The sequence below is a fragment of the Aythya ferina genome, assembly GCF_964211825.1.
Source record: "Aythya ferina genome assembly, chromosome: Z".
Lineage (NCBI taxonomy): Eukaryota > Metazoa > Chordata > Aves > Anseriformes > Anatidae > Aythya > Aythya ferina.
The window spans coordinates 65,991,836-66,018,980 of record NC_140299.1 but is presented as its reverse complement, the minus strand read 5'-3'; the positions used below and the strand labels follow the sequence as shown (position 1 = coordinate 66,018,980).

The following is a 27,145-nucleotide window of genomic DNA, read 5'->3' as shown; positions in this document are numbered from 1 at the left end:
GCAGATGAGGGAAAGGCTGTGGATGTTGTCTGCCTAGATTTTAGTAAAACATTTGACACTCTTTCCATCAGTATTCTCCTGGATAAACTTGCTGCTCATAGCTTGGACAGGTGCACATTTCACTAGGTGAAGAACTGTCTGGATGGCTGGACTCTAAGGGCCCTAGTGAAGGAAGTTCAGTCCAGTTGGTGTCTGGTCACCAGTGGCATATCCCAGGGCTCAGTCTTAGGCCCAGTTTCATTTAAAATTTTTATCAATGGTCTGGATGGTGGTTTAGTATGGAGAAGAAGAGACTGAGGTGGAAGAACTCATCAGTCTCTACGACTACCTGAAATGTGGTTGAAGTGAGGAGGGTTTTGGTCTCTTTTTCTCAGGTGACAAGTGATAGGACACAAGGAAGCAGTGTCAAGTTGTGCGAGAGGAGGCTTAGTTTGGATATCAGGAAGAATTTCTTTACAGAGAAGGTGGTTAAGCATTGGAACGGGCTGCTTAGGGAAGTGGTGGAGTTCCCATCCCTGGAAACGTGTATGTAGCCCCAAGGAATATGCTTTAGTGATGAGATGCAGTAGGTCAGGTTGATGGTTGGACTTGATGACCATGAAGGTCTGTTCCAACCTAAAGGTTTCTGTGATGAAACAATAAAAATGTGTTGAAGCAGTAGTAGCTTCACATGTTCTTATTTCAGGATCCATCACCTCACGATCGATGTCTGTTAAATAGAACATCTAAACTCTGTGGGGCATGGGATATCAGAAGCAAGAGGAACCCAACTGAAGATTCTCTTAAATTCTTGTGTATGTATTTTTTCACCCTTGTTGAATTGTCTTCGCAGGTAGCTAAAGCAGCCTTTCAGCGTAACAATGATCCACTTGATGCAGCCATTTTCTACCTTGCGATGAAAAAGAAGGCTGTGATCTGGGGACTGTACAGGTAGGAGGTATACAAGATCTTAAGTGGAGTTTCTTAACAGTGTGGTATAATTTGGGGGAAAATGTTGAATTATAGTGATTAAAAAGAAACACAAATGTTAGCATTGGAAACTGAGATCCAATTTAATAACTTATTTTGAATTTGAATGGGTAGTTACTAAGCTTTTTATATTTAATGTGGTAATTTAGTCATTTCTAAAGGTCAATGCTTTCAAGTTTTAGTCTCAAATCTCCTGTAATTTCATTCACTGCTTAATTCTGATTTACTGCTTGTGGACTGCCTGTGTTCTGTTTGGAATGACATGGATATCCTTAAGAAAAGGGGCTTTAATTACGAATTTTACCATAATTCAAAGGACTGAATTAAGCCTGCCTTTCAAACTGGAGTTTCATAACAATTTTCACCTTTGCAACCTTTCTAAAAAGTAGTTTGCAATGTGACTTGCTTTGAGCATATTGCCTGGGGGAAAATTAAGTTTTTCTTTGTTTATATGAAGCTAACTAAAAATACTATTAGTTTTATACTTAGTAATGTTTTTGTTAATTTATAAAAACAAAGCCTCCTATGCTCCCAGTGCTCCCAGCCTCTGCATTTCTTATTGAAAATATCTATGTAAAATTCTACTGACATCAGAAGAAATCAGGAGACAAAATACGTTTGATAAGTGTAATATATTTTTGTCAATTATGTTCAATATGCAGGTCCCGAAAAGATACTAAAATGACACAGTTTTTTGGAAACAACTTCACTGAGGACAGGTGGCGTAAAGCAGCATTAAAAAATGCTTTCTCTTTGCTTGGCAAACAGCGTTTTGAACATTCTGCGGCATTTTTCTTGTTGGCAGGACACTTAAAAGATGCAGTGGAGGTAATAAAATAATGAACTTTTTTGTTTAAGACTGATATATTTTCCTAACTTACCAATGTAATGAGTGTGACTGAAATGCGTGAGAAATTTGCAATTTAAATTAGTATGACCCCTGAAGATTCCAGTCTGTTTGCTCTTTCCCTCTCTCAGCCCCATGCATATTAATGGCATGAAAATCCTTGATCTTGATCTAGACATTTTGATTCTGTTTTAGCTCTCAGGCTAGTGATGCTAGGTTCATGGCTGATTTCTCTGTAATAATATTGGGAGGGCTGTCTACCTTTAACTTGCTTTTGGTTTCTCTGTCCTGTCATGTATGAAGAAAAGGTTTTCCGTTGAGAGGTTTCAGGTCTGAAAATGAAGGCTCGTTGACAGTGGTGTGATTTGGCTCCTAGAATCCTTTCACAAAACAAAAATCTTTCCAAGTCCTGCTTATAAGACTTGAAAAACTGTGAGGGAGTATCTCTTTGATAGTGAGGTGTTATGTTCTGTAGATCTTCTGAACCTAAACATCCGACTTCAAGATGTGGCACGTACACGCTGACAATGAGACATCAACGCCAGCTGATTTCAAAGATCTAGTGACATGTCAGACTTAAACTGAAAAAATGACAAATCAGCTCTTTTATATAATTGTTGGCTGCAGCTATTAAGCCTGCTTTCTGCTAATGGAGTTGATACCTGTATCTGAGTCTGAATGTATTCTTATCATTTCTTGCCTTCTGATTGTTTTAACCAGAAGAAAAATTAGAATGTTTGATCTTGTAACTATATTTATTTTCATTTAGGTCTGCCTTGAAAAATTGAATGACATTCAGTTGGCTCTAGTAATATCAAGACTTTATGAGTCAGAGTTTGAAGTGTCTAGTACTTATAAATCTATACTACAGAAGAGAATTTTGGGAAGTGCCTTTCCTGGAAAGGAAAGCTCAGGAAACATGTACAGTGATCCTTTTCTGCGTAGTATGGCTTACTGGATTTTGGAAGATTATAGCAAGGCTCTTGACACTTTGATTAAACATTCTGTTGAAGATGAAGGAGGTAAGAATGAGTATTTTGATTGTTAGGTTGGTTTTAACTATTCATTTACAGAGTATTAGGGTATAGTCTGAATGTTATCAGGTACTGCACAGTTGCTCATTAAATAAAACCTATTTATAGTAAATGTGATGACTGTGTTGTTAATATCCTATTTTGCATGAATGGGTTCTTAATGTATCCTTTAAGTATGTGAACATCAGGAAAACAAGAATGACGCTACAGTGGTGCAGCATTTTCACTGTTTTTCCAGTAGCATCTTCAAGAGGAAGAGACAAATTAAAGTAGGAACTCTGTCACAAACTACAAAAAAATTCCTGATCATGGATCACATAGTTACTTATATAGCAGAGCTGTGAATACATGGTGCTGTATAGCTTTTAGTCCTTAGTAAGATTGATTGACCACACTGATAAAACAATCCTTTCTATAGCAGTTTGATATTTATGATACAAGGAAATCCACATGGGTCCTGGAATACTGTATGAGATGTATAATGTAAGTCTCTTAAAGTGGATTTTCTCACTGTTCAATTGCTAGCTTTATAGACTGCTTCTATTAAGCAGATAGATTATTTCCTGAAGTTGGTATTCTCAAATAATTTAAATGTTTCAAGTCCCTAGCAGTTATGATAGCTGGCTTCTGTCTTGTCTACTGAGAGAAATGTTACGGGGATAAATGAAAGACTCAATCACCAGAGCTGTGTAATTCAACTTAAAAACTGATTTCAGTAGGACTTTAATACTTGAAGGTGATTTTAAGCAAATGAGTAATAAAGTGTTCAGTTGTTGCCATCTTGTTCACATACTCGTGCGTTTAATCATTTTCAAAGGTTACTAATTCTTCTTTAATCAATTTAGAGTCTTATTTGTGGCATTTTGCATTTTTTAATTGTTTAATAGGCAATCTTTTATGTACCTATACCTGTTATCTGTAGTTTTTAGTGTCATAGCTCCTGATAGCAGAAGCAGTAAACTCTCAGCTAACCTTGGCTCTTTGAAAGTTGTGAATTGCCCTGTGTTGATGCTCCTAGCTTTTCAATGATTTTCTGAACATAAAAGTTACACTTCACAAAGTGTAAGCATAAGTTGGGAAGTTTTTTGTATATGCTTATTGTGCTTTTGAACATGAAATTTAAATATGTGCAAGTTGCACAGCTGTATAATTCACTTATTGTATGCAATACTGATATCAGTATGTGTAAGCGTTACGGACTCCCCAGTTTTATTCAAAGTTGCATTTTGTTAGGAATTAGTCAAAAATACTAATCAAAAACTTATTAAAGGGCCTTTTTTTTCCACCAAGTAAAAAGCTTTAGTAGGATGGAACGTCTTAATGCCAGTTAGTGGTGGACACTTCAGAAACTTGTACTACCAACAAGAATGTGGTATCCTTTGACTGCAGTAGAACAGGCCTTGCTTCAAATAAAAGAAATGGCATTTTTTTTAAATTAAACTTCTTAAATGCTCTCATTCCAGCTTCTCTTTTTAGTGATTAGGTTTGACAGTGTCCTCCCCACTTCCCATTTGGTGAAGGTGAAAAAAGGGTTAGAATGAAGGCAACAATAGAATGAATATTAAGACCTAATAGCCTTCTGATGAATTGAGAAATTTTCAGATGTATTATTTCATGTGGAATTGTAGATTTTCCTCATGATGCAATATCTTTTTAGATGACGGAGATGGCTCATCAAGTTGTAACCCTGCAGTGTTTAACTTCTACAACTACTTAAGAACACATCCTCTCCTGTTGAGACGTCATTTTGGCTCTTCTGATGCTTTTCCTACACACATTTGCCTGACAGTGGAAAATGGATTAGCTGACAAAATCAACCTAGGTGAAAGACGACTTTTCTTCACCACGGCATATGCTCATTTAAAAGCTGGTTGTCCTATGTTGGCCTTAGAAGTGTTATCAAAGATGCCCAAAGTTGTCAAGAGGTCAAAGCCATTCTGTAGATCCCCTAGCTTAATGGATACCAGTAAAGATTTCTCACCATCTTCTCCAGTTAAAGAGCTGGAAACAAAAGATCAGGCTTCCAGTGTTGATTGGTCACAGCCTGTATTGAATGGTCTAGGGTCATCTTCAGATTGTTCTTCGGGAAAACACTCAAGTTCAACTCTTTCATTTGACTGGAGCCAACCAAGCATAGTATTCCAAGATGAAGATTTGAAACTACAGTCAGACAGTGATGAAGGTGATGAGAGTGAAGATTCCTCCCTGGTGATGAAAGAGCTAAAACCTATGAAGAGAAGTGAAAAGTCGTATGAAACAAGCTCTAGCTACACAGAATCTTTTAGTGCAATTGATGAAAAAGATATTCTGAGCCCATCAGAAGATATAATTTCAGCTCAGCTGAAGTTTAGAGCATGCTTGAAAATTCTTACCGTAGAGCTTCGAACACTGTCCACTGGTTATGAGGTAGATGGTGGGAAATTGAGGTATCAGCTTTATCAGTGGCTTGAAAGAGAAGTGGTAGCTCTTCAAAAGACCTGTGATTATAGTGCTGAAGTAGAAGAGATACAGTCAGGAATTAATGTGATGACAGAGGAAGTTGCATTACATGAAAATACTGAAGACTTAGCTGACCAGCAAAAAGCCGTGCTACAGAAAGAAAACTTTCAGAAAAGACGTCAATGGCTTCTGAAATACCAGTCTCTCTTACGAATGTTCCTTAGTTACTGCATACTTCATGGTTCTCATGGTGGAGGTTTGGCATCTGTTAGAATGGAATTAATCTTGCTACTGCAGGAATCTCAGCAGGTATGTGGTGGAAATCAATTTATGTTTTCTCTGCTTCAGAGTTGTAGATTTTTTGAATGTTTCATATTCCTGTTGAATTTTTTTAATATAAATTCATGGAATCATTAAGGTTGGGAAAGACCTCCAAGATCATTTGGTCCAACAGTCCCCCTACCACCAATGTCACCCACTAAACCATGTCCCTAAGCACCACGTCCAACCTTTCCTTAAACACCCTCAGGGATGGTGATACTACCACCTCCCTGGACAACCTGTTCCAATGCCTGACTGCTCTTTCTGAGAAGAAATGTCACCTCATTTCCAACCTGAACCTCCCCTGGCACAACTTGAGGCCATTCCCTCTAGTCCTATCATCTGTGAGAAGAGGCTGACCCCCAGGTCCCCCCAGCTTCTTTTCAGGTAGCTGTAGAGAGCAATAAGGTCTCCCCTGAGCCTCCTCTTCTCCAAACTGAACAACCCCAGTGCCCTCAGCTGCTCCTCATAGGACTTGTGCTCCAGGTCCTTCACCAGCTTTGTAGCCCTTCTCTGGACATGCTCCAGGGCCTCGATGCCCTTCCAGTGAGGGACCCAAACATGAATACCGTACTCCAAGTGCAGCCTCACCAGAGCAGAGTACAGGTCACCTTCCTGTACCTGATACAAGCCAGGATGCCGTTGGCCTTCTTGGCCACCTAGGCACCCTGCTGGCTCATGTTCAGGCAAGCATCAACCAGCACCCACTTTTCTTCTGCACAGCTTTCCAGCCTCTCTACCCCAGGCCTGTAGCGTAGCACAGCATTGTCAGGCCCTGGCACACAGCCACGTTGAACCTCATCCAATTGGCCTCTGCCCATTGACCCACCCTGTCCAGGTCCCTCTGCAGGGTCTTCCTACCCGCCGGCAGATTAACACTTCCATCCAAGTTGGTGTCATCTGAAGGCTTAATGAGGGTGCCCTCGAATTCACTCATCCAGATCAATAAAGATACGAAAGAGGATGGGCCTGATTTTTTTAATAGCATATACTTGTTTTATTATAAATGTAATGCTTTGCTTTCTGTAGATAATGGATTTCTTTTTGTTACTTTAGAACTTCCTTCCCTTCTTAAAAGTTTTGTTCACTTTAGGAGGCTCTACTATCATTTTGTGTGTGTTCACGTGTATTTCTTGCTTGTTTTTAGGAGCAGTCTGTACAGATACCATCCACACCTCTGCCAGAGCAAAGCTCCATACCTCTCCTATTTGCTTGCACAGCTAGTGTCAAAACAGTGGTGGCTAATCCATTGTTACATCTTGGTAACTTAACTCATGATATTTTACATGCCATAATAAACCTTGATTCACCACCTCATCCAGATACTCAGAACAACAAGGTGCGTATTTTTGGCAGTACTTTGGATTTCTTGTTGTCGTTGTCCAGTTGGTTTAAGTCATTAATGTTTTTCTGACAGCATGAAAACTTCCTGATATGTCTTCCAGGTAAGTAACAAAACCACGGAATGTAAATATGTTCTGCTGTAATATTGATCTTAGGCTAAAAATAACGTCACTGAATTAGTAGACTGACCTCTTTCAGGACTGGATGTTTGTCCAAGAAGACATCCGTTATGGAAAAGATGTTGTACTATACCACCAACATCACAATTAGCAATGTCACAATTAGCTTTCTGAGAATACAGTCATAATTTCTGTTATATTAATGGTAAACTCCGTATCTTCAGTCCTACACCTAAGTTAAATTAAATTTTGAAGTGTAAGAATTGATTTTCTGCCAGGTGCAAAAATCTCAAATGCTTTTGTCAAACATCTCATATGTTCATACAGTATAATATAACTATTTTATTTTTAAGTTAAGTTTCCCTAAGATTTCTTCTGTATTAATGCTGGGACTGGAAGCTAGACCTAACCCTTTAGGTTAAATCTTTCCTGCAGTTTTACATGTGTTAAATTTTGCTAGGGTTGTATGGAGGACGCTGATGAGATTGATTTCTCAGTTCCTCATCGTAAGTTCCTCATCTTAATTTCAGAGGGAACAGACAAATAAGTTTTTATAATAAATTTTAACTGAACCATTAGGTCACCAGATGCTCTAGCTCTATATAAAATTGTGTTTTGTGATACATAAAATATCTATCAGCTACGACAAAAATAATGATGGTCATTGTGATACTGAGTACATTGTGTGTGTCGGAGACCTGTACGAGAGTTTGTGAAAAGCTAAGATGCAGTCTTCATTATGAAGCACAGCATTAGTAATTGTGAACCAACATATTAACATGCTGTCTTAGGTATAACTCAGAACTGTTACGTAGTGGTTTAAGATGGTGGTGTTTCTTAATAGAAGACAGCGCAGCTAGAGCTGAGCTTTGATTATGGATTGTTGGATTGTATCAGTTTTACTGAAAAGTGAATCAACCTAACTTGAAATTAATTCTGAAGAGAATGTGGCTTTGTTAATGAATTTTTGCCATCAGTACTTGTAGCTTCCATATTAAGTGCCACTGTTACATATCTGTATGCATTAAATGCCATGATGCTAACCACTGTTCATGTTATGTGTAATACATTCTATAAATCTGTGTCTTCCAGATATACGTAATGCATACCTTAGCAGCATCACTCTCTGCTTGCATCTACCAATGCCTTTGTGATGGCCACAGCTACAGGTAAAAGGTCTTTGAGAAGCACTTTTTAGAGAACGGTAAAGATGCAGTTACACTGTACTGTGTATACAATGCACAGAGCAGTACTCACATCTGCCTACATATAGCAAGGGTTATGACTTGAATAGTTTTAAACCTGTGTGGGTTGAGGTTTTTTTTTTTGTTTGTTTTAATAAATATGACATTGCATTTATGTTTTACAGTTCATTCCAAGCAAATCAGTTCACTGGAACAGTGTATCAGACAGTGCTATTAACTCAGCGCCACTCTCTAAGAACAACAAGCTTAGAAGATACAGTGACTCCAAATACATCGCCTTCTCAGTGGCCAGGTATCTTGAGTTGTTTTGTTTCATTCTTAATGAAAACTTGATTGTGTAAATCCACTCTTACGAGCGTGTAGCCACGCTCCAGACTTTCTAACAAAATAATGGTAAAAATAAGTTCTTACAATTAAAGATTATCTTCAGTTTTGAAAATCTGTAAGCTAGTAATTGTGTTTATTCCATAAGTTGAGTTGTTTAATGCATCTTTCTTACTAAAAACTGTTAGCTGGTGCTCTAGTAGAGGGCCACTAAACTTGAAGTCTGGTGAATTACTGTCCTGTGCTGTAGTTGCTCCCCCTGCTGGCAGCAGGTCAATCTCACTACTTTTTACTCTTGAAAATGACTTCAAAGGCGATTATTAGCTTGTGCTCCAGCTCAGAATGATTGTAGCTTAGGTTCAGCTAACCTAAAACTGAAATTGAAAGTGATAAGTTTATGATAAATAATATATATTATACAAAGATCTGTAAAGCCTGCATACGACTTATGGTAACAGTTAGCCCATTATAAGATGAAACTGTACCAGTCCCATTAGAGAGTCTAAGCTACATAAAAGATTTGGGCTTCGGTTTACAGCAGTAATTTCAATGTAAGCAAAACAAAGAAATATGTTTTCATAATATGGGATTTAATTTCACATTAAAGAACTCTTTTGGAGAGCCTCATCTAGTGTTAGTGTTTGATGCTATGTTACTTCAGCCTCTCGGCCTTTCTGTCACTGTATCTAGAGATTTTGGAGAGAGATCAGTGTGTGCAATTGGAAGAGTAACATATGAGCTGTAACTTTGTCTATAGCTTTTTGTGTTTTCACTTATGTTCACAAAGTGAGACAGATGATGCCATATCTGAAACTCTACAACTGTTTGTAGGGGTATAAAAACACAGCAAAACACTTATAAGATAATGGGTAGTTTAAGTTGACAACCATGATTTTTGTATGGCTTTACCACTGTTAAGTGGGAATACAGCATTTTCAACACAGTGGAGTTAGGTTCATAACTGGTGAAATAAGCACCATAGGAAAGTCAGTTGGAAGATTAATATTTTTATTTTAAGTGTAAGAATTTAGTAGTGTATATTGAATACATTGTGAGGCACTGGATTAAATATAGAAAATAAAGACGTTTTCTGAAAGAAATAAGGAGAAATAGTTTCAAGAGAAATTGAGATACAGGGAAAGGAAGATTCATGCATATTAGAGCTGGCAGTGTTATATTTAAACAAAATTCAAATTATTTTTTCTGTTTTTTCTCTTTTTGTTGAAAAGTTGCTAAGTATATCATCAACTGTAAGTCCAAAATATGAAGCTGAAAAGCTATGACAAACTGTTAAAAATATAAGCATGTCACCCCTGTCTCCTGGAGTTTTTGATATCCTCAAACTTAGAATTTTCAACACTAAAAGGTAGTAAATGATGTAAGTTGTCATTCAAAATAATGATCAAGAAATATCAAAATAGTCAAGGGTGAGTTCTCCCCCCAGTGTGTACACATGCACACAGTTTTTCTTTTTTCTTTTTTTTTGTCATTCTGACAGGAATAACAGCTCTAGTACGTCTCCTGAATTCTGCTGGTGAGGAAGCTCAGCCAGGGCTCACGGTTTTACTTTGTGAAATTCTAACTGCAGTCTATCTGAGTCTGTTCATCCATGGCCTAGCAACACATTCCAGCAATGAATTGTATCGAATTATGGCTCATCCACTTAACAACAAAATGTGGTCTGCTATCTTTGGAGGAGGAGCTCGTACACCCAGTAGAGGACAGCTGCAATTAACGACAAAAGCTGGTTAGTATTTTTATTTGTTATATTTGTGTGTGTTTTTTTTGACGTTAAAAATTATTTGACTGCTGAAATCTTCAGAGTAATTTATTTAAACAGCTTGTGTTCAATAATAACACAATATGGTTTTAGATCTGCAATGAAGAACAAAGAACTAAAATTATTAACACGGATATTCTGTAGAAGAGAATAGGAAGCAGAAATGAATGGCATTGAAATAGTTTTTAAGTAGTACAACTGCTGTAATATTAGGGGTTAAATTCATTTTATATAGAAAATTTTCTGTACTATTATGACCTAGTTTTTAATGTTCATTTTAAAGCTTTCCAGTTCTGTCCTAACAGGAATATATTCCCATTTTACAAATACAGTATGTTTTCTCTCTTTGGCAGGTAGGCACTTCTCAATGCCTAGCCCACATCAGGTAGTAGTGTTCTCCATGGAATGCGTGGGGTTTTCCAAATCTCTAACTGCCTTCAATACTCATAGTCCTACCAAATCTTCAGGCAAGATACTAGATTTAGTACTAGGCCTCTACATGCAGTTTGCTATGTGTGATTTTTTGCATATGTAGAAAGAGAGAAAAACTTCTGTTTGCAAGCCATGACATCAAAATTTAAAGCGATGTTTTGTAATGATAACAGCAGTTGAATTGGGCCTTTAAAAAAACAAAACAAAACAAACAAAAAACATGAAATTGACAGTGTTGTAGTAATCTTACTATACTTCTGTTGATACCAATTTTAAACAGTTATTTTGACCATGGTTTGAAATGATCAGAAGTGTTTCATATCTTTGTTAGAGAGCTGCTTGTTTTGCTTCATGAATATAAGCATTATTATGCATGTGGATTTCTAAGTGTTCATCTAAATGTTACAAAGAATAGTGCCTTGTTGCTGTTTAATTTTGATAGTCTGAGAACCCTTTAGGAAAGCAAACAACCTTCAAGTTTTAAATTCGGATAATAAATTATTCAGAATGAGTTTTGTAATATTTTTGGTACAGATTTCTACTTTAAGGTAGTTGGACTTCTGTAAAACCAAGAGCAATGATCATACATATCAACTATCATATTTATCTTTTTTATAAATATTAATCTACTTAAACCATGGTAACTTCATAGAATCATAGAATAATTAAGGTCAGAAAAGACCTCCAAGCTCATCTGGTCCAACCATCACCCTACCACCAATATCACCCACTAAACCATGTCCCTAAGTATCACACCCAGCCTTTCCTTAAACACCCCCACAGGGATGGTGACTCCATCACCTCCCTAGGCAACCTTTTCCAATGCCTGACCACTCTTTCTGAGACGAAATGTCTCCCAGTTTCCAACCTGAACCTCCCCTGGTGCAACTTAAGGCCATTCCCACTTGTCCTATCGCTAGTAATCTGCAAGAGGCCGATCCCCAGCTCCCACAACCACCTTTTAGGTAGTTGTAGAGAGAAATAAGGTCTCCTCTGAGTCTCCTCCAGACTAAACAACCCCAGTTCCCTCAGCCACTCCTCATAAGACTTGTGTTCCAGACCCTTCACCAGCTTCGCAGCCCTTCTCTGGATACATGTCAGGGCCGTGATGTCCTTGTAGTGAGGGGCCCAACACTGAACGCAGTACTCGACGTGCACCCTCACCAGAGCTGAAAAAAGGGGGACCATCACTTATGGGTCATCTTCTTGGGATAGATGGCAGAGAACTAAAAAGCTGCCTGAATGGTTCAAGTCTGAAGAAACAGAATTCTGAAGAAGGTATAGGAGGAGAGCAGATACAAGAAAATCATAATTTATTTCTAAGAAAGATGGTTTTTAGGCTGAAGAGTAGCCTTCCCGTGTACATGTCTAACTCTGTGGTAAACTTTGTCACAGAACCACTGAGGTTGGAAGGGAGCTCTGGAGATCATCTAGTCCAATGGCCCTATTCAGACTAGGGTCAGCTACAGCAGGCTGTTCAGCTCCTTCTCTAGATGGGTTTTGACTCATATCTGAATATATATACATATATATATTGTAACTTATACTATCTATAACTTATGTATTGTTTTTATTACTATCATATGTTACATATAAAAATGTCTTACGAACTTGCATTTGAGGCAAATAGATGTTTACATACAGATTTTACTAGACATTTAGAAAAATATTTACAGAGTAGTGTTGTTTAATCAAACTTCTCATTCTCATTGTAGATCAGATCAGTTTTCTCTTTGGCATTTAATAAATATTTCCAGCTGACATTTTGTTTAATATGCTTGCCTTATCAGGATTGCATAACTGGAAACCAAAACTGGCTTCTTTTATTGGCAGTTCTAAGTTTCATAGGTATTGATAACTGTATATTGAGGTATTTTAATGTTGCTACTACTTTTTTGAAATTGAGATAACTGTCTTTACATAGCAAGATATCCTGAATGCTTCTAAAGGCCTGTCTACTTTGTATTTGTCTTAGAAATGACTGCTGGCTGTCTGATTGCAGGATTGGTAAAACTGTTGCTGGAAGAATAAAGAAGCTGAAATTGAAAATAAATATCAATTTGTAGGGACAATTGGTCACTGGAAAAGGTGGCTAATAGAGCTGTGGAATCTTGGGAGTTACTCAGTGCTTGAATAAACAAGGCCCTGACTAGCTTGACCTAAGCCTGTCTTGTTTTGAACATGGGGCTGAACCAGTGGCCTCCAGAGGTCTCTTTCAACATATGTGATTCTCAGATTACATAATCCTATTATTTGTTTTTAATGCATGTTTGTCTAGAGCAGGTAGAGAATGATTGAATAAGTAGAACTCTAGTAAGCAGAGGAATCAGGTTTAAATCATATACATTTTTGTTCCCTTACCTATTTTTGTGCCCTTGTCTATTTTAATTCTGGCATTCAGCCTTGAACACGGAGAAGTGACTCTAGCACTTAATTTAGATTTGAAATAGTGTCCTACTTTGTTGTGTATAACTTGATTATTTTTATAAATTTACTTTTATATTTTTGTGACATGTTTTCACTCTCAAATGGAGATCAAAAGCCAAAAATTCTTAACACAAAGAGTTCTAGTTAGATAACACTGTGATCCTATAGTCTTACATGTTCAGCATACTTTCTCCCTGTCTCCATCAGTTCTATCGCACTTCCGTCTGAATGTGGTTGTTAATCTACAGGTTTCAAACTTGTTTTAAAAGGTCATAACAATACGTACATAGCTGGCCAAGTTGTTATATGACTTCCCTTGCTGTCCCTTGCTTACGTTAACTTTAGCACACAATCAGCTTTGGAAGAAAATACCTTGTAATATTAAATATGATCTCTGTTATTAGGGTTTTTTAGTCACAAAATAAAAGAACAGGAACAAAAAAATATATATATATAGGTCTTGATAGTCTTGTAAAATTCTGACCTATGTTCAGAACTAGTTTAATGAAAAACTATCACTCCATTTCTTTTCACAGAAAAAGCATAGCAGTTCGAATGCTTCCTTGTATTAAACTTCTCAGCCACGTTTCTTGTATTTGCAGTTGCAACAAAAGAATTTGACAAACTGAGTTAGCATTTGAGAATTCCCATCCTTTCTTATGTCTTAAAATAGTAGATATATTATGTTTTTAAAGAGGTAATTAGCATCTGAAAAATAACCTTATTATTTGTTGTATGAAATAGTGTTAAAATCATATTTCCTATAGTTTCTCTTCAAAACAGCTGTGTAACCATCTATATAGAGATGGTATTTTCTCTATAATACAGAGGGTTCTTAAGGAAAAGTTTGAATTTTGTTTTAACAGTTAGAAATCCATAGTTTCATTTCATATATTCAATTATTCCATGCTGCAAGAATACATTAAATGCATAACTTCTTCCAGACTGAATATTTTGCAAAGTATACTTTATAGAATTAAAGTCATTTTGGGTTTCAGATGTAGAAAAGACATTGCCAGAAATTGGTTAATATGTGACTGCAAGAACAAGTTAATTTTCTCTGGTGATGATGTTAACTTTCCAAGCAACTAAAAAAGCTGTAGCACAAATATCAGTCCTCGTTACTGCTATAGTTGGACTCCTGTAGGGAGAAATGATAAACTTTGTCACCTCTTACTATGATGACTTGTGTAACATACCATAGGTTTTGAGAAGCAGATGAGCTTATCAGAACAGTGCTGAGCACTTCATTACTTGTGTGGCCTTTCTATTCTCTATTAATGTCGTTGTCTTCTTGCTATTACTCTGTCTCATTCTTATTTCAGCCAGCCATTAAAACAGATTAGAAATTGGCCTGAGGTTTGCCTTGTGACAGAGCTATCTAGGCTCAGTAGAAAAAGCCTTAAATGATCACAACAGAAAAGGCCTACGAAGTGTGTGTATGCCACAAAGCTCTTCATTGTGCTTATCTAACTTTTTCAGAGGTTTGTGATCACCATTTACTAAACTGCCCATTACATAGATAATATATTCAGAAACATCTGAGAGGTTAATATATACTTACAGCTTTTCAGTGAACTGCTACTCCTTAAATGATACATAAACACACAAAAAAAAGTTATCATGCATATACAATAATCATATAATACACTACAACTTGATTACTGTAATCCTGTGTAACTTAATGGGTATCACTACTGTCAAGTGCTAATTTAACAAATTAACAAATTTAACAAATTCATTAACTTGGTTACTGGAGCCGCGTAGACCAGGGTTGTTGTCCATGCATAAGCAGAATATGATGATGAAAACATCAGAGTTTGTAACCATGCAAAGTGCAGATTCTCCTTAGGTTTGGAGACAAAAATGTCCATCACTGTAGACTTCTACTAGGATGCTGTTGACATGGGCATTTATAGCTTCCCAAAGGATTACAGGAATCTGTGAAGGGCTTTACATTTAGGAAAATGATTCAAGGTGAGATTCAGAATCCACATTTCTTTGTCATGTATCTGCCAGTCCACCTTGTTTTGGGCTTCAGCAGCGCTGATAATTGCAATCAGGGTTGATGCTTTTTAAAGAACATAATTTTATATCTATTTAAGACTTGCATTTTTATTAACACATTGGGGTGTTGGCGCTTGATACATGCATGCAATCTTCAATAAGGCAGAGTATGTCTGACCTGCATTTTATTTTGGGGGGGGGGAAATTGAAAGAGATCTGCCTCTTTGCACTTTCTGGAGAGGTAGAAAGGAGGTCACATGGGCAATAGATCTTTTGAATATTGTTACATCTGTTAGATCTCTGCAGGAATAGAAGCGTTTTACTTGTTGGAAAGATTCTTTTTTTTTTTTTCTTGGAAGATAACATTAACACTACAGTTGTCTTATAATGGGACTGAAAATAAATATTTTGAATACAAAATATATGTAAAATTTGCAAATGAATATAAATGGTGATCTGAAATCCCAAATGACAAAGATTTTTAATAAATTTCTTAGTTTGCATAAAGTTTTTTTGAATGCAAAAAAAATAGATTGGCATCAGTACTATGTATTTCTAACCACTCGAATGATTGTACTTTCATTGCCTTTAATATTGGATTATATTTTAATGGGCAGCCTGTGGTAGTCTTAAAAGGAATAATCCAACAGAGTGGAAAGAATACTGTTTTAAAGTAAAGCATTTGATTTTTGAAGTCTGCTTACAAAAACAATCTGCAAGCATATACTTGCTTATTTCTGTATCATGCAACACTTGCTCCTTATCTTTATGCCTAGTGAGTTTCTATTTTTTTAAGCAATTGCTAGTATTTCATACAGAGTAATGCATGTGCATGCTCTTTGTTAGCTGATGAGCTTTAAATAATGAAAATGCATTGTACTGCAGCGGTAATGTTTTTGGCTTTTAATACAGGTAAGTGTTTTTCTAATAATAGCCCTTACAGGAAAAAGAAAGTGACGTTACAATAAAGTAGTACAAAATATGTAAAATATCTCAATTTCAAGTTTATGCTGAAAGATGAGATACTGCCTTCATCTTTTATTAAATTCTATATAAATTATCTTATAGTTCCACTGTTTATAGTCCACTTTGTTTCTGAAAATCCTTGGAAGGACATTTTTGTCCTAGCTAAAAAGTTGACATAAAATTCCATCAGCCACTGCAAATACAGAGTACTAATTTGACCACTTAAAAAAAATAATTCTAAAACATTGTTTAGATATGAGGCATTAAAATACAAAAGCTTTTTCTTAAACAAAATTGTCTTAAATCTTGCTTTCCTCAGAGTTTACAATTGCCTTAGTTTATGTGATAAGCATGTGAGTTTCATATGTGGAATATAACTGTTCTTAAATGAGCACTGTTTTTCTTTTGTCCAAAGTGTTATGTTAGACCTTCTGTTTTCAAGTCAGGGGAGCACCCATAAGGGTTCTGAAGGAAATGATCTTTCAGCATATATCAAGACTCTATAGTCCTCTGTGGATAAAACATTTAAAAAAAAAAAAAAAAAAAAAAAAAAGCAAGGGTGTAGGAAATACTTACATGTAATAGCTCCCTCCAGACATACAGAAGGATGCTGGCTCTTCATGAGCCATCTCCAGCTTTATTACAGGAGAAATAATTTAAGAAGCTTCAGAAGTTTGTTTTGTGGTCCCTAGGTAGCAGAAAGAAATAATGGAATTAAAACATAGATCACTTTTTTTACTTTTGTGATGTTCTTACTAGTAGGTCAAATAAATATGTCTGGCCCAACATGTTGAGAATTGAAGTCAGTGATAATGGATATCTAATCACCCAGTTAGCTCTGCATCCCCAGGCTGTGGATCTGCATGTCTTGGAACCTTGTCTTATTACTGCTGTTACATCAGCCAAAGACTTAAGCCATAAGGCATACCCTATTCCCCTTATCAAGTAGAAGTGTTTAGATATGATCTTTTATGACTAGTGCTACTACCTAGTGTTATTGTTGTTCTTTGGATAAAGAAAAAAAAAAAAACACATCTGAATGAAAGATTTTTCTCTCAATTTTTTTTTCTAAGTGAGCAAAAAATAAACCAAGGGATGGGGTGAAGTGAGTGAGTGCTTAAGTATGTTTCATGGTTCTTCTGTTCTTAACAGTTCTTAAATCTTACCTAGAAAGGGGGATTTTGAAATACTTAAGAAAAAAACTAAAAGTTTAATATCCATAAAATATGTATTGCAAAATTTGTTAATTTCAAAAATGTTAAAAAAATTGATTCCTTTTCATCTTAATCTTTTAACTTTCTCAAGCAAAATAAAGTTTGATTGCACTGATTTTTTCACCTTAGAAACTAATATACATGTATAATGTATACAACTAAAATATATGTATCTACTTTAAAGTTATAAGTAAATTTTACAATCAAGTAAGAAACAGATTCAAGTCCACTTGAATTAAGGCTACCTTGTTACATCACATCTCTTTAATTCCCTCTCTTCCTCCTCCCTCTCACTACAAAAGTGTTCTTTAAAGCCAGACTACTAATTTATCGCCTAAGGACAGTGACAATCTGTATCATTCCTTCTCTACCAATAAAAAGGCTTTACTGAAATAAAATTCACCTACTAAGAACCAGAATGATTTCAGGTTATTAGATGGTTTCGTGAGCTTCTTTTTAAGTAAGCCATTACTTCTGTATTTGTGAAGTTCATACTTGATTAACAAGGAAAGATCTGAAACAAAGCCTGTTCATTTATCTGTCATATAACTGCATTAAGACTTCTCTGATAGTCTGAATAAGCTGTTCCCTTGAGTACTCTAATTCTTGAGAATGTCATTCAAATAAATCTCTTAGAAGCTCTTTATTCTGGAAAAAATAAATGCTGGGGGGGAGTGGACCCCTCAGCTCCTAGGAATTTTGTCACAGGAGGATTATTATAAATTACTAGTTTTTGCAATTATTCCCTGTTTAATAAGGTATATATTGAATTGTATTAGTTAAAATGGGACCTCTCATGTTTGCTGGAGATACACATTGTTAGGAGAAACAGATACATCAGAATTGTACTAGTTAGGAGAAATTACAGACCTCCTCTGGAAGAAACAGTTGGTTAAAATTTGGAGTAGGAATAGCAATCTGGAGTATGTATTTGCTCTATATATTCTGGAAGAAAAGGCTGTTGGCTTGTCTTCAAAAAAAAAAAAAGGCATAGATCAGTATTCATTAGTGCTTATAGTGCTTATTAAGGTTTGGTTTTGTAATATTGTTGCTTGAGCCATTATATGTGCATCTGTAGGAAGAAAACTAATGCAAAAATAATACTTAAAAAAAAAAAAAACTAATACTTTGCTATGCCATATTGTTTGTACTGGGAGGTTGTCCATTTCTGGAGTTCCAGGTCTGTATTAGTTCTGCATATTTGAAGATTAACATTCTCTGTGTGTATTTGCTACAGAAATGTTAAGATAAAATTCTGAAAGCTTATAGTGAGGAAGGTTTTTTAAATTATTTTCTATTATGAATCCCATTATTAAAAGTAGTAGAGAGGTAGAGCAGACAGCACTAAGCAGCATGTACTTTTTTCTCCTTTAGATGATGGAGAGAAACAACAAAAACGTTTCAGGCTTTCATCAAAAACCTCTCCAAAAGAGAGTGCTCAGTCACCTGCCTTGCCGTTAGTAGATGAAGAGTCTCCATCTGACAAAGAAAGATTTATTCCTCCTGAGCTTAGTATCTGGGATTACTTCATTGCAAAGGTAATTTTTGGCTATTATGAAAGTTAAAAATCTTCTATCACTTCTCCAACTGTAAGTATTTTTTGCTTAGTCTTTGTCCTAGGTATCAATTTAGATAAATGACAAAAGCCACCTGTTGTTATGACTCGTATTCATCTTTTTCTAAAATATTGTCTATAGCTACTTTTATTTAAAACAGTGTTCTTTTAAAAATGCTGTTACAAAATTAGTTTATTCTCAGGTAATGTTATGAACAAAACAATACTTTTTACAGTTATAGACATGTGGGTTAGCTGTTCTGATGGATGAGGAAATATGGGAATTGCAGAATCACAGAATGGTTAAGATTGGAAGGTGCAGGCCTCTGGAGGCACCTTGTCCAGCACCTGTTCCAGCAGGGCTACCCAGAACTGTTTGCCCAGGACCACGTCCAGGTGGCCTTTGAAGATCTCCAAGGAAGGAAATTCCACAATCTCTCTGGGCAACTTGTACCAGTACTTTGTCACTAACACAGTACAGAAATGCTTCCTGATGTTTAGATGAAGCCTCTTGTGTACCAGTTTGTGCCCATTGCCTCTTGTCCTGTGTGGTGGTTTTACTCGAGTGGGCAGCCGAGCTCCACCACAACCGCTCTCTCACTCCCCCTCCTCAAAGAGGAACGGGGAGAAAATACAATGAAAAGGGCTCAAGGGTTGAGATAAGGATGGGGGGATCACACAGTAATTATGGTGATGGGCAACACAGACTTGGCATAGGGAGACAGTAAGATTTGTAAGATTTATTGCTTATTACTAACAAGCTAGAGAACTTAGAAACAAAGGAGAGAAAGCAAAAGCACCTCTTCCTCCTCCACCCCCCCCAAGTGGTGCAGGGGGACAGGGGAATGGGGGTTATGGTCAGTCTACAGCACTTCTTCTCTGCTGCTCCTTCTCAATTACTCTCGTCCCCTGTGCTGTGGGGTCCCACCCATAGGATGCAGTCCCTGATGAACTGATCCGGCGTGGGCTTCCCACAGGCAGCAGCTCTTCCAGAACTGCTCCAGATATGGGTCCGTACCACGGGGTCCATCCCTCAGGAGAAAACTGCTCCAACCTGGCTCCCCTACGGGCAGCAGCTCCTGCCAGGTCACCTGCTCCTGCGTGGGCTCCTCTCCACGGGCTACATGTCCGGCCCGGAATCTGCTCCAGCAGGGGTCTTCCACAGGCGGCAGCCTCCGTCGGTGCAGGGCCACCTGCTCCACCGTGGTACTCCATGGGCTGCAGGGGGACATCCTGCTTCACCATGGTCCTCACCACAGGCCGCAGGGGACTTCTGCTCCGGCGCCTGGAGCACCTCTACCCCTCCCTCTACACTGACCTTGGCGCTTGCAAGGCTGTTCCTCACTCCTCTCACTCTCCCAGCTGCTGTGTGGCGCAGAGTTTTTTTTCCCTGTCTTAAATCTGCTCTCACAGAGGCGCAAAACAACATCGCTTATTGGCTCGGCTCTGGAAAACAATGGGGCCCTTACCAAATATGGGGCAGCTTCTAGATCCTTCTCACAGAAACCACCCCTATGGCCCCCAGCTACCAAAACCTTACCACGTAAACCCACTGAAAAGAGCCTCTGTACACCATCCCTCCAGGCATTTGGACAAGTTAATAAGATCCCCTTGAACCTCCTCTTCCCAAGCTGAACAGTCCCACCTCTCAGCCTTTTCCTTGTAGGAGTGGTGCTCCAGTCCTTCCATCTTCCAGTCCCTTGACCGTCTTTGTGGCCCTCTGCTGGACTTTCTCCAGTATGTCCACATCTCTCCTGAGAAGCTTTTTTATCATCTATTTAAAATAGGTGAAATAAACTTGTATATTTAATAGAAATCAAACTACATTGCCTAGTGTCAAGTTTGCTGTCTGAGATCTCTCTATGTAGAAAACTACCTATTATTATGGAGTCCTATGGTGCATTTCTATATCATATAGTAGCCATATTGGCAAAATAGGTATGCAAGCAGTATTTTAGGATCAAGGAGAAACAAGAAACTGCAAATACTGAATAGCACAGTGGGGCAGTGATTGTAGGCTTGTCATAAATATTGAACTCTGTAGGCAGGGGGTAGGATTTTTTTGTTCATTAGGGCTTTGAGCCCTTGGATGAACTAGAAAGAGAGGGAATGTAATGGTGGTTTTGGCTTTTCTCTGACAAATCCAAGTTTTTGCTTCCTGTATGTGTTTTGATGCACCTGATGTAAAAGGAAAGCAAAATAAGAACTGTAAAAATGTTACGGCTTTCATTTTCAGCATTAGAATTTTGAATAATGTAAAAAATACTTGTTAAAGTAGGTAGTGTTAAAAGTATGCAGTGTTTATCATAGAGTGGTACCTGTTCAGTCTCATAGGTGGTCTCAAACCTGCTCTTTGCTTACAGTGGGGAGGGACTTTGCTCCCTGAGCCCTCGTTGCAGGTTCAGGGACTTAAGAGATGTGGGAAGCCTGACTTCCAGTGAAGACTGAGGCAGAGTTGTTGTTGAGTACTTGAGCCCTCTCCATGTCTGTGGCTACCAGTTCACCCTTCTCATCCATTAGACGGGGCACGCTCTACTTTTCTGACCAACATACCTGTAGAATCCCTTCTTGTTATTCTTTGCATCCCTTGCCAAGCTCAGTTCCATGCATGCCCTGGCTTTCCCGATCCTACCCCTCCACATTTGGACTACATCCCTGTGCTCTTTCTTCCCAGGCCACATCTCCCTGCTTCCACTGCCCGTGCATTTCTGTATTGGGCCTCAGTTTGACCAGCAGGTCCTTGTTCAGCCATCCCAGATGTCTGCTCTCCGTGCCTACTTTCTTACACAGGAGGATGGAGAGTTCTTGTGCTCTAACGAAAACATCCTTAAAGAGTTTCCAGCTCTGTTCAGCTCCCTAAGGAGTTCCAGGGGATCTCATCCACTGGGTCTTTAAACAGCTTGAAGTTCATTGGAACTTCGGGGCCCTGACTTTGCTCTTAGCCAGGCCCACATTCCTCAAGATCACAAACTCAACCAGGGCATGGCCGCTGCAGCCCAGACCACCTCCAATCTCAACTGTTTCGTCTGCATTGGTGAGCACCAGGGCCAGCAAGAAGTTATCCTTAGCACACTCTAGGAATCTTCTGGATTGCTTACAGCCTGCACTGTAGCTTTCCCAGCAGACATCTGGGTGATTGAAGTTCTGCATTTATGGACAGTTAACCTTTTCATGAGGTACAAACTCCCCATATTACTAAAGTGAGTAAGATGAGACATCTGCTTTTTTTATAAAACATTAAATATTACAATGATTTATTTTTAAAAAGGTAATGTAAAACTGTATGTTTGGTAGAAGATACTCAAGGAATATTGTGTAATTTTTTAGCCTTTTCTTCCATCACAAAGTAGAGTGGAATATGATTCAGAAGAGAGTCAGGAAAGTGGTGAAGATGATGATGATATTGATGGAGATGTGTTTGCATCAAACTCACATAATCAGGAACATTCAAATTCAAATTCGTACAGGTGAGTATCTTAGAATGCAGGGTCTTCTGCAATGGTTAGATTTGCACTTCTGGCCTTTTACTTTTGAGATAATACACCAGTTACTTGATATTTTCTGGAAGTGCATTATCTAGACTTATTAGTTATTTTTTCACGATGATTATTTTATTCATTAATACATGGTACAGTGGTCTTTCAATTTAAAACATGTATAATATTCTGAAATACTGTTTATAATAATCAACAGTTTATCATGAGGATTTAAAGCATTAAGAAATTGTAACTGAATGCCTGAAAAAAATAATTTTCTGATTGGTAAGTGACTTATATTTTCTTGATAGCTGGTCATTGATGCGATTGGCAATGGTTCAGCTGGTACTTCACAACTTGAAGATTTTCTACCCTTTGGCTGGACATGATCTTTCAGGTAGTAAGCAACAGAGTTTTCTCTTTGTATTTAATGGTCATGTTTTGAACAGTAAATATGTTTGAATGTTATTTTTAGTCCTGAAGTTTTTTTGTCATAGTCTGGGGTTAAATAGTTCTGGTAATGTTTACCATAATGTTATATTTATGAAATAACATTGTGAGTGGTTAAGAGGAGTGGGTGAGCAGGAATGCCCAGCAGTTAGCAGGACTCTCTGCATACTTATTTTTTTCTATGCCTCTAAGTCATGCAAGAGTGTTTACAATATTTATTTCTTGGTGGAAACCCTATATTTTTTTGTAATTCAATTTACATTATTCCTACCACTTGTTTAATTTCTTCTAGAAGGCTATTCCTTTATGTAGCAGTGGTAGCACAAAGTAGTTAATGTGTGCAAATACTTGCAATTGTCAGGTTGATAGGCTGCACCTATCTGGATAGGCTGCACCGATGGGCTGAGGTCAACTGCATGAAGTTTAACAAGGCCAAGTGCCGGGTCCTGCACCTGGGGCGCAATAACCCCAAGCAGAGCTACAGGCTGGGAGAGGAATGGTTGGAAAGCTGCCAGGCAGAGAAGGACCTGGGAGTGATGGTGGATAGTCGGCTGAATATGAGCCAGCAGTGTGCTCAGGTGGCCAAGAAGGCCAACGGCATCCTGGCTTGTATTAGGAACAGCGTGACCAGCAGGGCTAGGGAGGTGATCGTCCCCCTGTACTCAGCTCTGGTGAGGCCGCACCTCGAGTACTGTGTTCAGTTTTGGGCCCCTCGCTACAAGAAGGACATCGAGGTGCTTGAGCGGGTGCAGAGAAGGGCGACGAAGCTGGTGAGGGGCCTGGAGAAGAAGTCCTACGAGGAGCGGCTGAGGGAGCTGGGCTTGTTCAGCCTGGAGAAGAGGAGGCTCAGGGGTGACCTTATCGCTCTTTTTAGGTACCTCAAGGGAGGCTGTAGCGAGGTGGGGGTTGGCCTGTTCTCCCACGTGCCTGGTGACAGGACGAGGGGGAATGGGCTTAAGTTGAGCCAGGGGAGTTTTAGGTTAGATGTTAGGAAGAACTTCTTTACAGAAAGGGTTGTGAGGCATTGGAACAGGCTGCCCAGGGAAGTGGTGGAGTCACCATCCCTGGAAGTCTTCAAAAGATGCTTAGATGTAGAGCTTAGGGATATGGTTTAGTGGAGGGCTGTTAGCGTTAGCGTTAGGTTGTAGGTTGGACTCGATGACCTTGAGGTCTCTTCCAACCTAGAAAATTCTGTGATTCTGTGATTCTGTGAAATTCTGTGAAGTTTGAATAAAGCTTATTTTTGGAGATATTTGAAATGCACTTAAACATTCAGCTGAGTTGTCTACATTGTGGTTATAGGGGAGAATTAGGGTAGTTTATTATTGTTTGCATGTCATTCTAGAGCTTCCAGTTAGCTCCCCGATATGCCATGCAGTTCTGAAAACACTACAGCGCTGGGAACAAGTTCTTCAGCGACGTCTTGAGCTATATGGTGGTCCACCTCAACATTATATTTCAGTTCTTGCTTCTGAAGATGCTCTAGCTGCTGGTCCTGCATTGCTTCGCCATAAAACTTTACTTGAACCTACAAACACTCCGTTCAGGTGAGTCTAATTTCTGTAAGTGCTGACTATAATATAGTAAATACATGAAGTGCTATGTTGTCAGTGCATGTGATAGGCCACAACTTTGTGTCGTGCTAGTTTCTAGATTTACTGTAATCCTTTGTAAAACTGTGGGTATGCATCAGAATTCATGCACATCTGGTGCAGAGCAAAACCAGAAAAATCAGTAAGTTTCTATTTTTCTTTTTTAACTAGTAACAATATGGGAGAACTGTGGTTGACAATAAAATTAAAAATACCAAATTTGCCCTGAGATGATAATTAAGGATTAGTAACAATTAAATAATTGTCCCACCTTTGGAGGGAAAAAAATTGTTCTTGTCAGTATCTTTTCGTAAAATCAAAGAAAAAATATTTAATAAATTGTATCATTGTGACAATTCTGTATAATTATGTGTTCAGTCAGAAGATTTTCTCAGTTTCTTAAATGTTCCTTTCTTAAAAAGATTTCTGCTGCCTTAATTTTACTGTCACCTTTAGTTTCAGAATCAACAGATTTTTTATTGTAAAGGCTTTTTATTGTAAAGTACTTCAGGCTTATCACGCTTCGTTTTAGTAACTTGCAATGATTAAAGATGAACAGCTTGTGCTACCTGTGCTTTATTCAAAAATCATAATTTAAAGTGATCTGAGTGTTTCATGGGTTTGACTTACTATTGTCAGCTGTTTGTATGTACAAGTTTTGCTTTGCTATACAGTTTTCAGGGAAAAGTATCAACATTTGAAGTCTGATCTACAGTCCTGGTTTTTATTATTTTTCGGTTGGTTGGATTTTGTTTTTGTTTTTTACTAAAAAGTCATGTTTGTTTTTTTTTTTTTCAGATGTTGTATATATATGCAGATAATGTATTTCTGGAAGGAAGTGTCAGTCATTCATTGTCTTTGTAGCAGAAGCACTCAGTGGCAATAAAGAGAAAAAATCCATGTTGTGAAGTATATTGACCTTATTTATGCATAATCTCCTAAAGTGATTTATCTTAGCTGCCCTAAAATAGGCACTTAAAATGCAACATGATCTTTTCTTTGTTGTGTTCTTCCTACTCTCACATGTCATTTTATCAGGAGTACCAGAGTGTTTGTGGATAGGTGTTTAGCTGTAGTTTTACCTTTTGCATTTCTTCTGACCATAGTTTGATTAGAATATAAGTTACTGCAATGTCTCATAAGTATGAGTAATATTTAATTTTGTTCTGTAGATCTAACAGTCACATTGCCCTATCTGTGAAGAGGCTCTGGCAGTACTTGGTTAAACAGGAAGAAGTCCAGGAAACCTTTATCAGAAATATTTTTACAAAGAAGCGATGCTTAAATGAGGTTGGTATGGCATATAGGGTAAATAAAATGTTGCAGGTAGCTTTCAGGGAAGTTATCTGGGTGGCTTGTTTGCTTTTCAGAGTATGAAAGGATAACTGTGAATGGCCCTGGAAAAAAAAATCTATAGTATTTTTTATTAAAAACAGAAATAATCAGTCTGTGATTGTAAATTGACAGAAAAATACTTCACTAAAGTCAGCCTCTCTATAAGGTTGGTATAGAAGTTACCTCAAAAGAATGACAAATGTCAAAATTTCAAAGGCCAAAAATGGTGACCTAAGCAAAATTTTAAAAGTTTGTTTCTCCCTACCATGGTCATCCTGGATTTACCCACTGTTTTTTATCACATTATGATACAATTTTAACTTAAAAAGGAAAAAAGAGGTTAGGGCTGTCATGTAACAGGTTTTATTTCTGGTAACTTCTCCCAGGTCTAGCTTTCCAGGTTGCAGACTTTGTTAAATCTGTTCGAGCTACAAGCTACAGTTCCAGAATGGAGTCTTGTTGTTTTTTCCTCTCTTCAGTTGCTCTTTTTTTTTTTTTTTCACTTAAAACACATGCACACACAAAAAAATAAAAATAAAAAATCTGAATAGCGGAATTAGAGGAGAAAGAAGCAGGTCAAAACAAACTAAAATATGCAGGAGTATTTGTGACTAATAAAACAATGGTAGCAAATAGTTGTGTATGAGCTAATCTTTGTACTGTCATAGCTGGAATATTACCTTGTTTGGGTATTTGTGTTGAAGCTATTTGTGTTCATTATAGACTACATTTAAAAGAAAAGTTGTTCTTTTTGTCTTGTGTTTGAAGATGCAACATTTCTGATAATGTCGTTTGCTAATGCAGCCATTGCTGTGCTGTATGATAAGCTGTTTTGGAATATTTTAGATATGCTTTACATGTTTCTAAGACTTGCACCAGCATATTTTATTAGCTTTATTTTGTATCTTCTTGTTACTAACAATATGTCAGTGGAGTTTACTTTTATTCCAGGAAATTAGACTCTGGATGTGACAGTGGTGTAACAATAGGAAAAAAAATTGGTGTTTACTGAAATCAAGTAAGAGAGCATAAATTTAGGAATTGCTGTTACTAGGTAACAGAATATGTAAATGAAGTATATGTGTGTGCAAACAGACTGTTGTGCTTTAATTGTTGTGCTTTAATTGTGTTGGGCTAAACAATAAGGGGCTAAGGATTTCCTTGGTATCTTGCATGTTATGTCTTATCTCTACTCTTTGTTCTGTGGTTGTTTCTTTCTTGGTGAAGTCATTAGAGGACCATAATGAAACCATGAAAAATTCTATGGTGGAGGAGCCCATCATCAATAAGGTACACAGTAATAATAATC

The 27,145-nt window shown here is 37.6% G+C and overlaps 1 protein-coding gene across 7 annotated transcripts in view; it reads left to right on the top strand.

Moving 5' to 3' along the window:
* Positions 1 to 27,145, top strand: part of DMXL1 (Dmx like 1) — a 92,377-nt gene that overhangs the window by 49,310 nt on the left and 15,922 nt on the right. For 6 of the 7 annotated variants that reach the window (XM_084503739.1, XM_084503738.1, XM_084503743.1 and 3 more), the window contains 14 exons: positions 833 to 930; positions 1,632 to 1,797; positions 2,586 to 2,838; positions 4,508 to 5,598; positions 6,758 to 6,949; positions 8,166 to 8,242; positions 8,443 to 8,570; positions 10,101 to 10,349; positions 18,803 to 18,966; positions 22,311 to 22,450; positions 22,771 to 22,856; positions 24,255 to 24,456; positions 25,674 to 25,791; positions 27,064 to 27,126. In XM_084503739.1, coding sequence (XP_084359865.1) covers positions 833 to 930; positions 1,632 to 1,797; positions 2,586 to 2,838; positions 4,508 to 5,598; positions 6,758 to 6,949; positions 8,166 to 8,242; positions 8,443 to 8,570; positions 10,101 to 10,349; positions 18,803 to 18,966; positions 22,311 to 22,450; positions 22,771 to 22,856; positions 24,255 to 24,456; positions 25,674 to 25,791; positions 27,064 to 27,126 — 3,027 coding nt within the window. The remainder of the gene's footprint in view (positions 1 to 832; positions 931 to 1,631; positions 1,798 to 2,585; positions 2,839 to 4,507; positions 5,599 to 6,757; positions 6,950 to 8,165; positions 8,243 to 8,442; positions 8,571 to 10,100; positions 10,350 to 18,802; positions 18,967 to 22,310; positions 22,451 to 22,770; positions 22,857 to 24,254; positions 24,457 to 25,673; positions 25,792 to 27,063; positions 27,127 to 27,145) is intronic. The other variant, XM_084503742.1, reaches the window with a different exon arrangement.